This window comes from Myotis brandtii, unplaced genomic scaffold, assembly GCF_000412655.1.
Source record: "Myotis brandtii unplaced genomic scaffold, ASM41265v1 scaffold2579, whole genome shotgun sequence".
Classification (NCBI taxonomy): Eukaryota; Metazoa; Chordata; class Mammalia; order Chiroptera; family Vespertilionidae; genus Myotis; species Myotis brandtii.
The window spans coordinates 218592-230796 of NW_005359798.1; the positions used below are offsets into that span (position 1 = coordinate 218592).

The 12205-nt window shown below is 42.2% G+C and overlaps 1 protein-coding gene across 1 annotated transcript in view; it reads left to right on the top strand.

The window, feature by feature from the left end:
* Window positions 1-326: 326 nt before the first annotated feature.
* GLOD5 (glyoxalase domain containing 5) overlaps window positions 327-12205 on the top strand; it is a 13181-nt gene continuing 1302 nt past the window's right edge. Inside the window, exons 1-3 of the mRNA XM_005868002.2 lie at window positions 327-440; window positions 4270-4407; window positions 8536-8691. Of these exons, the coding sequence (XP_005868064.1) occupies window positions 378-440; window positions 4270-4407; window positions 8536-8691 (357 nt within the window). The 5' untranslated portion in view covers window positions 327-377. The remainder of the gene's footprint in view (window positions 441-4269; window positions 4408-8535; window positions 8692-12205) is intronic.

Below are 12205 nucleotides of genomic sequence, written 5' to 3' on the forward strand. Positions count from 1 at the left end.
CTTTCTCTCTGCCATGTGAGGACATGGCGAGAAGGTGGCCATCTACAAGCCAGGTAGAGAGCTGTCACCAGACCCTGACCATACTGACACCCTGATCTTGGGCTTCAGGCCTCCAAAATCGTGAGAAAATAGATTTTGTTTTTTAAGCCAGCCAGACCATAGTACTTGGTTATGTTGGCCTGAGCTATCTAAGACACACCTTAAGCTTTTGCTTTCAAGATCCTGAGTTTTATGTCAGAGTCCTTGTACTTGCACCGCCTACCTCTCTCACCACTAGCAGTCCTCAGCCTGTGGCCCTCCCCTTCCTGCCCCTTGATCTCCAGGCGCTGAGCCAGAAGGTTGTCTGGCGGTCCCAGGGCAAGGACACTTAGCCTGCCATGCTGTGCCGTCTGCCCTCTAGGCTGCCAGCCAGTATGTGGGGCAGGACTTCGGAGAAGCAGGTGAATGGGACGGTCCTTGGGGGTCTAGGGCACAGGTGTTGTCACCAAGGCTGGGGACCTTCCAGCCCAGACCTGGTAACCTGCTTCTCTTCTATGTGGGCTATCCTGGTGTGTGGGCATACATTTCCCCTCTTCCTCTTTCTTCCTCTTTCAAAGGCAAGCAGATGGCAGCAGAGGGACATGGAAAGGTCCTGCTCTAACACATGGTCAGTGATCAACATGTGTGCAGGAATAAGCTAAGAGCCAGCTGTTCGGCTCCCTCGGGGTGGCTCAGGGGAGCTAGTTCAGCCGGGACATTAGGATGGGCCAGGGTAGGGAGGGGCCAGGAAACCCCACTGACCTTGAGGTTTGCCATAAGAATTCCAGGGCCCCCCCGACACCTTGAAGAGGACTTCGTAGAAAGCCTTACCTGTGAAGAAGGCAGGAGGGAAGGCATCATGGTCTGAGCACTCTATTATCCATATAGAGTTATTGTGAGGAATAAAAATTTTATTTTATATAGTGCTTAGAACAAGGCACATTAAGCCTTATGTGATTGCAATTTCTTGATGATCTGGCCCTTGCCTTCCCCTCCTGCTCATGCCTCACTCACCCTTGGATTCTAAGCCACAGTGGCCTTCTTCCTGTTCCTTAAGGGAGTCAGCCCAGCTCATCCTTGAATTTACAAAGATGGAGTTTCCCATATACAAAACAGGATCTGGGGAGTGAATCTAACCTGGCAGGGTATTAAAAAATGGGAGGGTCCCTGGCCAGGTAGTTCAGTTGGTTAGAGTGTCGTCCAGATATGCCAAGGTTGTGGGTTTGATTTCCAGTCTGGGCACATACAAGAATCAACCAATGAATGCATAAATAAGTGGAATAACAAATCGATCTCTCTCTCCCCTCCTTGCTCTCTCTCTCTCTCTCTCTCTCTCTCAAATCAATAAATAAAAATTTGTTAAAAACAGAGGCAGTAAAAAAAAAAGAAAAATAAGAGGAATAGGTTGAGTAGATTTTCAAAAACTATCAAAATTGGGAACATACCCTGGCCAATGTGGCTCAGTAGGTTGACCATCATCCTGTGCACTGAAAGGTAGCCAGTTCAATTCCCAGTCGGGGTACATACCCATGGTCAGAGTGCATACGGTCGGGTGAGTATGGGAGGCAACTGATCAATGTTTCTCTCTCACACTGATGTTTCTTTCTCTCCCTCTCCCTTCTTCTCTTTCTAAAAAAAAGTCAGTAAAAAAATTTTTTTAAAAAAGAGAAAATTGGTGATGTGGCTAAGCAGTGCTTAAGGAAAGCTTTAAATGTATAGATCAGAAAAGTTGGTTCTTTGAACAGATTAACAAAATATTAGTAATTTCTGTTTTCTCTCAAGCAAGAGAAAAAATATGAACTAGCAATATCAGGAATGAAAAGGGAGTACTATTACAGATACTATAGACGTTAAAAGGTTAATAAGAGCTCTGGATTGTGTTGCTCAGCGGTTGGAGTGTCAGCACACACCCCGAAGGGTCGCAGGTTCAATCCCTGGTCAAGAGCACATACATGGGTTCAGGTTCAATCCCAAGCCCTGGTCAAGGCACATTCGGGAGACAATCAATCAATGTGTCTTACATCAATATTTCTCTTTCTCTCACCCTCCTTCCCTCCCTCCTTTCCACTCTAAAAATCAATGGGAAAAATATCCTCAGGTGAGGATTAACAACAACATGTCAGTCATTTTCTCATTTTACTGCTTCTGTGTCCCTGTGGACCCTCTGTATCCAGGAGGACAGCAGAACTCAGCAACTTTGCTAATTGCTCCTCCACTCATGAAAAGAGAACACATAGCCCTAACCGGTTTAGCTCAATGGATAGAGCATTGGCCTGCGGACTCAAGGGTCCCAGGTTCGATTCCAGTCAAGGGCATGTACCTTGGTTGCGGGCACATACCCAGTAGGGGGTGTGCAGGAGGCAGCTGATCGATGTTTCTCTCTCATCGATGTTTCTAACTCTCTATCCTTCTCCCTTCCTCTCTGTAAAAAATCAATAAAATATATTTTTTAAAAAAAGAAAATAGAACACACAATATTTTTTAAAGGTGGGCCTCAATGAAATCAATTGTTTAAAATGTAAGAACTTGAGCCCTAACCGGTTTGGCTCAGTGGATAGAGCATCGGCCTGCGGACTGAAGGGTCCCGGGTTCGATTCTGGTCAAGGGCATGTACCTTGGTTGTGGGCACATCCCCAGTGGGAAGTGTTCAGGAGGCAGCTGATCGATGTTTCTCTCTCACTGATGTTTCTGACTTTCTATCCCTCTCCCTTCCTCTCTGTAAAAAAAAAATCAATAAAATATAGTTTTTAAAAAATAAAATAAAATGTAAGAACTTGAATGGAACAGAATAAAATAACATATGGTGGAATGGAATGAAATGGGAAGGAGAAAAGGGAAAGGAAGGAAAAGGAAGGAAAGGGAAGGGAAGGGAAGTTAGACTTTGTACTAGGCACTGGGCCTAATTGTTGAATATTATTGAACATCTGCTAGTTGTTTGAGATACAGTGAGGAACAAAACAGAGAAAAATCTCTACCTTTATGAAGCTTATATCCTAATTAAGAAGACAGATATTAACATGTGCAAAAGGCCCTGAGACCAAAGGTACAAGGATGGCCCTTATGAGGAACAGGCAAAAGGGCAATGTGGCTTGGGGTTCAAGAACAATATATGAGGCTATAGAGATTGAGGGTCATTAACTCTATTGGCTACCTGTCAGGAATTGTTCTAAGCCCTTAAATATATTACTCTTTTTTAAAATGTTTACAACAGCCCTTTAAGATATGTATAAAACCATGCCCATTTTACAGAAGGGGAAACTAAGGCATAGAAAGATTAATTAAATGTCAGTCTGGCTCCAGAGTCAGTTCCTTTAACCACTATGCTCTGCTACCTATGGTGCCAGACCACAGGCACCTTACAATCCTGTAGCAGATGTAACGTAAATATAAAAATTACTAAAGAGCCCTTGCTGGTTTGGCTCACTGGATAGAGCGTCGGCCTGGGGACTGAAGAGTCCCGGGTTCGATTCCGGTCAAGGGCATGTACCTTGGTTGCAGGCACATCCCCAGTAGGGGGTGTGCAGGAGGCAGCTGATCGATGCTTCTCTCTCATCGATGTTTCTGGCTCTCTATCTCTCTCCCTTCCTCTCTGTAAAAAATCAATAAAATATATTAAAAAAAATTACTAAAGAATGCAAATCAAGAAAAAGATCTGGCAGGAGGTGTGTAGAGGCCAGGAAGCTGGGGGAAGGAGGTATGCCCTCCTACTGGGTGTCAAGGTAGATTTGTAAACACACCTTTCCAGAAACATTTTAACTGAAATGCTCCCTTCTTATTTTGTCCTCTGTGATCATAGCTATGGAGTGGGGGAAAGATGGCAAGGGGTGTGTGTGTGTGTGTGTGTGTGTGTGTGTGTGTGTGTGTGAAACTGACCAATGGAGGGCTTGTGCTCATAGCGTTGGGCCTCCTCTGGATCTTGTCATTTCTTGCAAAAGAGATGAATTCCAGTTTGGGGAAAACAAGAGCGGGTTTGATCTTGGTCTCCACTCCCCTCATCTTTACCTTTCCCCCTCTGGAAGAAAAAGGAGAACAAGAAAGCAATGGCGAGTGGTCATGGCAGACACATGGGCTCTTGTGAAGCCACACATGGGCAATATGATTCTACTAAAGTTTCCTCTCAGGACTTTCCCCTTGAAATAGGGGTGAGGAGGAAGTATAATCATTGGGGAGGTGAGTGGAGGTAAGGAGAAAGAAATAGGAAATGGGTGTGACCAGCATCAATGTGCTCTCTTCTGATTTTTTTTTTTTTAGTCATGGAGGCACAGCAGTCAGACCCCTTCCTCAGGTCTTATCCATAGACTTGACCACATCGTGATGACAGTAAAGAGTATCAAAGACACCACCATGTTTTATTCCAAAATTCTGGGCATGGAGATCATAACATTCAAGGTAATTATTATTTTTTAAAATATAATTTTATTGATTTCAGAGAGGAAGGGAGAGGGAGAGAGAGAGAGAGAAACATCGATGATGAGAGAGAATCATTGATTGGCTGCCTACTGCACGTCCCCTACTGGATTGAGCCTGCAACCCGGGCATGTGCCCTTGACTGAAATCAAACCCGGAACCCTTTAGTCTTCAGGCCAACATTCTATCTGCTGAGCCAAACCAGCTAGGGCTCAAGGTAATTATTTACATAAATGCCAAATTATAGGTGGAGTAAAAGTTGATGATAATACTTTTTAAATTAACTTAAAAAAACCCCCAACCAATCTGTGAGAAAAATTTAAAGGATCAGTGAAGGAGATTCCAAATTCTGAATAGTGGAACTTCCAGAGAGAGAATGGAGAAATGGAGGGGAAGAAATTACCATAGAAATAATTCAAGAGAATTTCCAGTCCTTACATGGAAAAGGTTAGCTGAATATCCAGTACATGGACACTTAGCTGTGTTCTTAAGAAATTATAGAACATCAAAGTGAAAATGAAAACCCTAGGAAATTTCAGAGAGGTTAAAAAGAAAAGTAGTTCAACTACAAAGGAAAAAGAAATATGCAGATGTCAGATTTCCTAAAATTTGCATCAGAGACCAGAATACAATACAAGATTTTTAGAGAAAATTTTCAACCTAGAATTCTATGTTCAACTAAACTATTAATCAAGATGAGGGTAGAATAAATCATTCTTAGACATAAAAGAACTTGGAAAATTTGCCCACTTACTTTGAAAATTGAGATTATGCTACATCAAAATGAGTGATTAAGCCAGGAGTAAGGAAGACATCAGTCAGGATACAGTGGATTCCAAGGAGAAGTTCCCAGATGTGGGGAAGCACCGGACTTAGTGGGAAAGTCTGTTAGAAGGATTCTCTGAAAGGTCAAAGGCCTCTAGGCACGACCCTGCCTTGACTTTTCCAAACAAGTCTGAGCCCCCGGGTGTTTTACTGGAATCTTTATGTTTAGACTTCAAAACATCCTAGCTTAAAGGGCACTACAGAAGCATGTGTCTTCTCAAGGATGCTTACCCTGCTGATAGTATCTAGAGCAGCGGTTCTCAACCTGTGGGTAGCGACCCCTTTGGCGGCTGAACGACCCTTTCACAGGGGTCGCCTCAGACCATCCTGCATATCAGATATTTACGATTCATAACAGTAGCAACATGACAGTTATGAAGTAGCAACAAAAATAATTTTATGGTTGGGTCACAATATGAGGAACTGTATTTAAAGGGCCAGAAGGTTGAGAAACACTGATCTAGAGGTTAATTTTAGTTCCAGCTGTTGCTCCAAGAAAAGCCTAAGGAGGCAGGCAAACGAGCTAGCCAGGCAGTCCCTTAGTCCTCTCTTTCACAGAAACGTGTGTCAGAGTAATCATTCATCCATAGCTCAGGGTCTGTTGGTCAGCCCCGGCACCTAGAAAGATACCTAGAAGATAATCAGTCCAATTTGAAACAGGAGAAAGAAAGTTCCTAAGAAAGAGAGCTCCCGGGAAAACAGGAGGTTTCCAGAGGTTGAATACTGTATTATCCTTGAGCATTCTAAACAACTGCAAAAGTGGGAAATGCAGAGAAAGCAAAAAATATTATCTCTTAAATTGAAAGAGCCCATATAATGGCAAAAAGGATAAAACATTTAAACTTAACATGAAACACTATGCATCAAAATAGAATTATGCAAAAACAGACTGGATATACATATATATAATCAAGATGGACAGTTCTAAAAAAGAACATGCTGAGTGAAAAACAGGATCAGGTCTACAGCATGGTACCACTTATACACACATAGAACAATAATACAGCTTTTACAATAACTCATTAAAACCAAACATTAAACACATTATAATGGTTGACTAGGGTGGGGACAGGACTGGAGAATGGAGATAAAAAGAATGAATGCATAAAGAAAACTACAGAGGTGCCTTGCATGGGTGGGCAAATAGTAATAATGAAGCATATGATGCCTCAACTCCCTGTACATGGACACAGTGGAATACAATTTCAGTACACCTAGGATCAAACAAGTCCTAAAAGCTGCAAGAATGGAGGGTGGATGTATCATCTACAAAAGAATGAAAAACAGATTAATATCAGACTTCTTATCAACAACACCAGATTCAGGAAGAAAACAAAGCCACGTATTTAAGAGGCCATTGGAAAATAACTTGCAACCTTGAATTCTATACTCAGCCAGACTATCATTCAAATGTAAAAGTGAAATAAAGTCATTTTCTGATAGAGTAGATGAGGTATCAATCATCCTATATAATATCCTATATAATAAAAGAGTAATATGCAAATCGACCGAATGGCAGAACTACCTGTCGCTATGATGTGCACTGACCACCAGTGGGCGGATGCTCAATGCAGGAGCTGCCCCCTGGTGGTCAGTGTGCTTCCACAGGGGGAGCGCTGTTCAGCCAGAAGCCAGGCTGAGGGCTGGTGAGCGCAGTGGCAGTGGCGGGAGCCTCTCCTGCCTCCAGCGCTAAGGATGTCCGACTGCTGGCTTAGGCCCGCTCCCCATGGCGTCAGTCCATGCACCGAAGAGTCACAGGTTTGATTCCTGGTCAAGGGCATGTACCAGGGTTGCAGGTTCAATCCCTGGCCCCAGTTGAGGCACATGTAGAAAGCAACCAATTGATGTGTCTCTGTCACATCGATGTTTCTCTCTCTCCCCCTCCCTCCCTCCTTTCCTTCTACTATCTCTAAAAATTAATGGAAAAAATGTCTTCAGGTGAGGATTAACAAAAACAAAAGAAAAAAAATGACAGAGGTTGAAAGGCACAGGAGAGGGAGGAGACATGACGAAAAGAATAGTAGGGTCAATGAGATACTAGCTGTAGTTCATCTATCAAAACATACAGGTACAAATGGGTTATTTAAAAATTATCAAGTAGCCGCTCCCTGGTGGTCTAGTGGTTAGGATTCGGCTCTCTCTCTCTCTCTCTCTTAGAAATTATCAAGGAACTGACCATTGAACCTCAGAGGGAAGGCAGGGGAGGGTGGGAGAGGGGCCAAGTGATCAACCAAAGGACTTGTATGCATGCAGATAAGCATAACCAATGGACACAGACAGTAGGGGTGTGAGGGCATGTGCTGGGGGGCAGGAGTGGTGGGAGATGTCAATGGGGGAAAAGGAGACATGTAATACTTTCAACAATAAAGAATTTAAATTAAAAAAATAAAAAATAAATTATCAAGGAACCAAAATGATAGAATTCTATTGGGAGGGGTAGTAATGTGGATGAGCTAAATTCTCATGTATCATAGGGAGAGGATAGAGATGTCTAAAGTTGTTAAATCAAGAAATAGTGACACATCAGTTAGGGACTGTGTCTAGAGGCACATAGGAGAAAACCCAACTAACAGTGGGTAAAGAAGACATAATTTTCTTTTTCTCTCATTTAACAACCACTGGAGAGGCAGGCAGGCAGTCAGGGCTTGGGCCTTGGCTGGGAAGAAGGAGGAAGTGAATGGGCAAAATGTTCCAGCTCAGTGAGGTTGGGAGGTTCCCAGAAGCCCCACACACAACCTCTGCTGATATAATTTGGGTTGTGTTTATAAGAAAAAAGGGAAAATTTATTTTAAGTTGACAAACTGCTGTTTCGGTGATGGGTAGTATAAACACATTTGGAGATAAGGAAATAGTTTCCAGAAGAAATAAACACACACACACACACACACACACACACATTAAAAGCCTGGATCTGAGAAAACCTCGTTCCTGAAGTTTCGAGGAAGACCTCCCTGGGTCATGCTTCTGTTTTCTCTGTAGGGAATGAGACTGGGGTGGGGCACAGGGTTGTTGTTTTTTCATTAAATAGCCCTTTTCTATATTTAAAAAATCTATTTTATTGATTTCAGAGGGAAAGAAGAGAGAGACATCAATAATGAGAGAAAATCATCAATTGACATTGGGAATTGAACCGTGACTTCCTAATTCATAGGTTGATGCTCAAACACTGAGCCATGCCAGCTGGGCCCTGTTCTACATTTTTTAAAGCTTGTTAGGGTAGGTAAAGGGACTTTGCCTCACTCATCTTGGTGGTATAACTCTAGGTGGTTTTCTCTCCCCCAATAGGGAGACAGGAAAGCATTGTGTTTTGGAGACCAGAAATTTAACCTTCACGAAGTGGGAAAAGAATTTGAACCCAAAGCTGCTCATTCAGTTCCTGGCTCTCTGGACATATGTCTGATCACAGAGGTACCTTTGAATGAAATGGTCCAGCACCTCAAGGTGAGTCAGACTTCCATTCTTTTCAAGAAAGCTGCTGCAGATGCAGTGAAAACAGAAGCATGACCCAGGGAAGTCTTCCTCAAACTTCAGGCATAAGACGTTTCCTTGAATCCAGATAATGCCTGTACACAATTGTTTACTCATTATTCTTATTGACATCTTTTTTTCCACATAAACAAATGTATTTTATTTATTTTTTATTTTTTTAAAATATATTTTATTGATTTTTTTATAGAGAGGAAGGGAGAGATTTTATGGTTGGGTCACAATATGAGGAACTGTATTTAAAGGGCCAGAAGGTTGAGAAACACTGATCTAGAGGTTAATTTTAGTTCCAGCTGTTGCTCCAAGAAAAGCCTAAGGAGGCAGGCAAACGAGCTAGCCAGGCAGTCCCTTAGTCCTCTCTTTCACAGAAACGTGTGTCAGAGTAATCATTCATCCATAGCTCAGGGTCTGTTGGTCAGCCCCGGCACCTAGAAAGATACCTAGAAGATAATCAGTCCAATTTGAAACAGGAGAAAGAAAGTTCCTAAGAAAGAGAGCTCCCGGGAAAACAGGAGGTTTCCAGAGGTTGAATACTGTATTATCCTTGAGCATTCTAAACAACTGCAAAAGTGGGAAATGCAGAGAAAGCAAAAAATATTATCTCTTAAATTGAAAGAGCCCATATAATGGCAAAAAGGATAAAACATTTAAACTTAACATGAAACACTATGCATCAAAATAGAATTATGCAAAAACAGACTGGATATACATATATATAATCAAGATGGACAGTTCTAAAAAAGAACATGCTGAGTGAAAAACAGGATCAGGTCTACAGCATGGTACCACTTATACACACATAGAACAATAATACAGCTTTTACAATAACTCATTAAAACCAAACATTAAACACATTATAATGGTTGACTAGGGTGGGGACAGGACTGGAGAATGGAGATAAAAAGAATGAATGCATAAAGAAAACTACAGAGGTGCCTTGCATGGGTGGGCAAATAGTAATAATGAAGCATATGATGCCTCAACTCCCTGTACATGGACACAGTGGAATACAATTTCAGTACACCTAGGATCAAACAAGTCCTAAAAGCTGCAAGAATGGAGGGTGGATGTATCATCTACAAAAGAATGAAAAACAGATTAATATCAGACTTCTTATCAACAACACCAGATTCAGGAAGAAAACAAAGCCACGTATTTAAGAGGCCATTGGAAAATAACTTGCAACCTTGAATTCTATACTCAGCCAGACTATCATTCAAATGTAAAAGTGAAATAAAGTCATTTTCTGATAGAGTAGATGAGGTATCAATCATCCTATATAATATCCTATATAATAAAAGAGTAATATGCAAATCGACCGAATGGCAGAACTACCTGTCGCTATGATGTGCACTGACCACCAGTGGGCGGATGCTCAATGCAGGAGCTGCCCCCTGGTGGTCAGTGTGCTTCCACAGGGGGAGCGCTGTTCAGCCAGAAGCCAGGCTGAGGGCTGGTGAGCGCAGTGGCAGTGGCGGGAGCCTCTCCTGCCTCCAGCGCTAAGGATGTCCGACTGCTGGCTTAGGCCCGCTCCCCATGGCGTCAGTCCATGCACCGAAGAGTCACAGGTTTGATTCCTGGTCAAGGGCATGTACCAGGGTTGCAGGTTCAATCCCTGGCCCCAGTTGAGGCACATGTAGAAAGCAACCAATTGATGTGTCTCTGTCACATCGATGTTTCTCTCTCTCCCCCTCCCTCCCTCCTTTCCTTCTACTATCTCTAAAAATTAATGGAAAAAATGTCTTCAGGTGAGGATTAACAAAAACAAAAGAAAAAAAATGACAGAGGTTGAAAGGCACAGGAGAGGGAGGAGACATGACGAAAAGAATAGTAGGGTCAATGAGATACTAGCTGTAGTTCATCTATCAAAACATACAGGTACAAATGGGTTATTTAAAAATTATCAAGTAGCCGCTCCCTGGTGGTCTAGTGGTTAGGATTCGGCTCTCTCTCTCTCTCTCTCTTAGAAATTATCAAGGAACTGACCATTGAACCTCAGAGGGAAGGCAGGGGAGGGTGGGAGAGGGGCCAAGTGATCAACCAAAGGACTTGTATGCATGCAGATAAGCATAACCAATGGACACAGACAGTAGGGGTGTGAGGGCATGTGCTGGGGGGCAGGAGTGGTGGGAGATGTCAATGGGGGAAAAGGAGACATGTAATACTTTCAACAATAAAGAATTTAAATTAAAAAAATAAAAAATAAATTATCAAGGAACCAAAATGATAGAATTCTATTGGGAGGGGTAGTAATGTGGATGAGCTAAATTCTCATGTATCATAGGGAGAGGATAGAGATGTCTAAAGTTGTTAAATCAAGAAATAGTGACACATCAGTTAGGGACTGTGTCTAGAGGCACATAGGAGAAAACCCAACTAACAGTGGGTAAAGAAGACATAATTTTCTTTTTCTCTCATTTAACAACCACTGGAGAGGCAGGCAGGCAGTCAGGGCTTGGGCCTTGGCTGGGAAGAAGGAGGAAGTGAATGGGCAAAATGTTCCAGCTCAGTGAGGTTGGGAGGTTCCCAGAAGCCCCACACACAACCTCTGCTGATATAATTTGGGTTGTGTTTATAAGAAAAAAGGGAAAATTTATTTTAAGTTGACAAACTGCTGTTTCGGTGATGGGTAGTATAAACACATTTGGAGATAAGGAAATAGTTTCCAGAAGAAATAAACACACACACACACACACACACACACACATTAAAAGCCTGGATCTGAGAAAACCTCGTTCCTGAAGTTTCGAGGAAGACCTCCCTGGGTCATGCTTCTGTTTTCTCTGTAGGGAATGAGACTGGGGTGGGGCACAGGGTTGTTGTTTTTTCATTAAATAGCCCTTTTCTATATTTAAAAAATCTATTTTATTGATTTCAGAGGGAAAGAAGAGAGAGACATCAATAATGAGAGAAAATCATCAATTGACATTGGGAATTGAACCGTGACTTCCTAATTCATAGGTTGATGCTCAAACACTGAGCCATGCCAGCTAGGCCCTGTTCTACATTTTTTAAAGCTTGTTAGGGTAGGTAAAGGGACTTTGCCTCACTCATCTTGGTGGTATAACTCTAGGTGGTTTTCTCTCCCCCAATAGGGAGACAGGAAAGCATTGTGTTTTGGAGACCAGAAATTTAACCTTCACGAAGTGGGAAAAGAATTTGAACCCAAAGCTGCTCATTCAGTTCCTGGCTCTCTGGACATATGTCTGATCACAGAGGTACCTTTGAATGAAATGGTCCAGCACCTCAAGGTGAGTCAGACTTCCATTCTTTTCAAGAAAGCTGCTGCAGATGCAGTGAAAACAGAAGCATGACCCAGGGAAGTCTTCCTCAAACTTCAGGCATAAGACGTTTCCTTGAATCCAGATAATGCCTGTACACAATTGTTTACTCATTATTCTTATTGACATCTTTTTTTCCACATAAACAAATGTATTTTATTTATTTTTTATTTTTTTAAAATATATTT